Raw genomic sequence first — 3243 nt, forward strand, 5'->3', positions numbered from 1 at the left:
AAGGGGAATAGCTGGGTCAAATGGTGGCTCCATTCCCAGCTTTCCAAGAAATCTCCATACTGCTTTCCAAATTGGCTGCACCAATCTGCAGTCCCACCAGCAATGTACAAGTGTACCCTTTTCCCCACATCCTCGCCAGCACTTGTTGTTGTTTGACTTCCTAATGGCTGCCAATCTTACTGGAGTGAGATGGTACTTTCCCAGCATTGCTGAGTGGCAGCGGAAGAGCCCATAAATCAAACCACTGGTGGAAGATTTTACTTTGAAATGGAGTGATGTTTGGTTAATAATTTGAGATCCACTAATCCTAAATGGGGTGACCCATTTAAAATGGCCTCTGTGTAAATTCACAGTTCATTAGATGGAGTCTGGTTTGAACAGGTCATTATGTGGTTAGTATGTAAGTGATGGAGTGAGGACGGCCAGGGACAACCAGGACACACCGGCTCAGTCTGTGACATTCATGACACAGTCAAGCTTCCTCTTAATGGGAGATTGGTTCAAATCACCAACTTTTCAACTGAGGTGGTTTTGCTTAGTAACCCCTTTTGGTTTACAGTAGAAATGTGCAAAAATTTTAAATGAGGAATATTCTATTTACAATTAATTTAAACTTATGAAGCTGTTTTAACTGGCCCATCTAAATGTGTTAATTAACATCAATGATGGTTTCTTATTTTTCACACTTTGTTACTCTGATCATTAGCAGTGATGGAAAAGCTAAATTAAGTTAATGGGGAACAGATTATAAATTCTTAAAGGACTTCTTGGTTTGTTTCAACTGGAAAATATAGAGAGAAAGATGAAGAGGCATTTTTGCCTCTACTCATAAATTTTTGGTACCAAATTTCTTAAAAACCACATGGTTTAAAAAAAAATTTTCCAAAAATTATTTTAACATGCTGCTCAGACTTGACTGCTAAAAAAATAGCACGTAGACATACCACACTGAGCAGCCACAGCAGTGCCAGAAACATTCAACTCACCTTCACTTTGTAAAAAATATGAATTATAACTGAGCACAGAACCAACCTCCACCCTGTCACAAGAGTAAAGGTCCTCGCACCCTGAAAGAGATGAAAACAAAGGCCCACTGCCCCCACGCGGGGCGCCAGTGCAGCGAGGGGCAGCGGCAGAGGTGGACCCTGCACCTGGTGCCCGTACAGTCCACGGATGCAGCTCTGCAGTAGCCGGGGGTGCGGGCTGAGCCCCTACACCCAGGAAATCAGCGCAGTGGTGTGAGAACCCTACACTGCTAGCGAGACTTCACACCCACGAGGACGACAATGAGGACGATGGTGACGACAAAGAGTATCAGGATCACCAACATCTTCCGGTTCTTCTTTTGGTACTGCTCTGCCTTGTGAAGCTGTTTCAAGCCATCTTCGGTTTTGATACAGGACTGTTCAACATTATAGTCAATTCTATCAAGGACCGTACCCTGTTCTACAATCATGGCTCCTAAGTCCCTAAAGATCTCATTGAGGTCAGAGATGGACTGCACGATCTGATGTATATCTCGCTCCCGCTCCTCCACCATCAGCGTGTTCTGCTCCACCAGCACCAGCTGGTCGTCTGTGAAGCCCCGATCATACAGAGTATTATCGTCTCCATCATCCATTAGTGGTACTGATGTATCAAAAAAATGCTGGGATCTTTCCTCTCGATTCTTCATGCGTTTGAGGTAGCCCGACTGTGCATGCCGGAGGCTGGTGGACAGTTCCTGCAGGGCCTGTGCCAGGGAGGCAACCACATTGCGCAGCAGCCGCTCCTCCTGCTCCGAGCAGGCCCTGCGGGCCCGGCTGGGCAGGGCCTGCACAGCACGCTGGCACCTGTGGAAGAGCTGTGTGATCTCTTGGGTGGTTATTTCAATGGCGTGTTCCTCCTCACTGCTGTCATCCAGGGTGGGTCTGTTTAAATGCTTATCGTGAAGGCTGGCTAATTCCTTCATCTTCTGTTTAATCCGGCCAACATCGTATTGTATTTCATCCACTCCATCCACCCATTTCGGAGGTGACCTCTTTGTCACACCAATTGCTGCTTCTGGGTCTAAGCTAATGCCTGACACCAGTGCCATACGGTCATCAGCAAGTTGCTAGGCTAACAGCTGCCGGTTTTGGATGGAATTATTCCGCAACAACAAGAAAGCGTCGGTTAAACGCCTGGTGGCCATGTCTCACCCTTTGTGACCCCCCACTCAGGGTCCCCCCCGCCCACTGATAGTCCTGATTGATTCACTTTCTCTTGGTCTGGCCTAGCCGGCCCACCCTTTCACAGAAGCCTCTCTTCACGAGGCCCAAAGCCGAAAAGCGCAGCTTTGCGCTCCGCCAAAGCGCAAAGACCCCTCCCCAAATAACCACCTAGGCTTTCCAATTGTCTGACTCCCCCTACCCAAGACCTGACTTCGATCTCTAAGCACTTGAATCCCCCCAATCCTTGCTTAGCGGGCCAACGTCCCAGAGACCCCACCCCAATCCAACCTTCGATCTACAAGCGTCTAACTCGCCAATCCAGCTCGGAAGTGGGAGGGCCTGAAGCCCCCTACCACTCTCAGTTGCTGAGACCCCCAAAGGTCCTGGCCCCCGGGCCCTAGCGCGGGTGCTGCGCTAGGCCCCGCCCTGACGCCGGGCGCCTTGCCCCCCCACCCGCGCGAGGCCCTCTATGTTTCTGTGTGGACAACCCGAAGCAGGCCCGAGCCCTGAACTACAGAGCGCCTGCAGCTCCCTACTCGGCAGACCGAGCTTGCCAACGCTCAGCCCGACCTCCTGACCCCTTCCTTTCCTGAGTGGCCTGGTCCTCCACTGCCAGCAGGCTGCCGGCCTCCAGGAGGTCAGCAGGGCCTGCCTCCCCGGCCTTTTCACGCCTCTTCTCCGGCTCCCTCCATCCCCGGATCTGACTGTAGCCCAGCCCCGGGCCGTTTCCGTGCCCTCTAATGAGGATCTTGAGTATGCTTTTAAATATTAACATTCAGATTAACTACCAACTAGATGTAGGGACAACCAAAAAAAAAAAATTGGATAAGCTTAATAAATGTAAAAACCAAAAAAAAGACTCAAATTAATTAACTACTTTAAGTCCAAGAATTTCAGGCTAGAATTCCTGACAACTTTATTTCTCCCATCAATGTTTTATTTTAACTGTTAAGTGACAGTCCCGCACAGCATTTTAAAACCAAACCTGTTAAAGTTAACAACCCGACCCTAAGAAGCACATTTTCTGCATCATTGTTTTCTCTGGCCACTT

At 49.0% G+C, this 3243-nt stretch overlaps 1 protein-coding gene across 1 annotated transcript; it reads right to left on the reverse strand.

Moving 5' to 3' along the window:
* Nucleotides 1-243: 243 nt before the first annotated feature.
* On the reverse strand, nt 244-2922 carry LOC107139566 (syntaxin-16-like). Its single transcript, XM_048806405.1, has one exon. The coding sequence runs from the start codon at nt 2075-2077 to the stop codon at nt 1256-1258; it is 822 nt and encodes a 273-aa protein (XP_048662362.1). The 5' UTR covers nt 2078-2922; the 3' UTR covers nt 244-1255.
* Nucleotides 2923-3243: the final 321 nt, after the last annotated feature.

This window comes from Marmota marmota, unplaced genomic scaffold (genome assembly GCF_001458135.2).
Source record: "Marmota marmota marmota unplaced genomic scaffold, marMar, whole genome shotgun sequence".
Taxonomy (NCBI): Eukaryota; Metazoa; Chordata; class Mammalia; order Rodentia; family Sciuridae; genus Marmota; species Marmota marmota.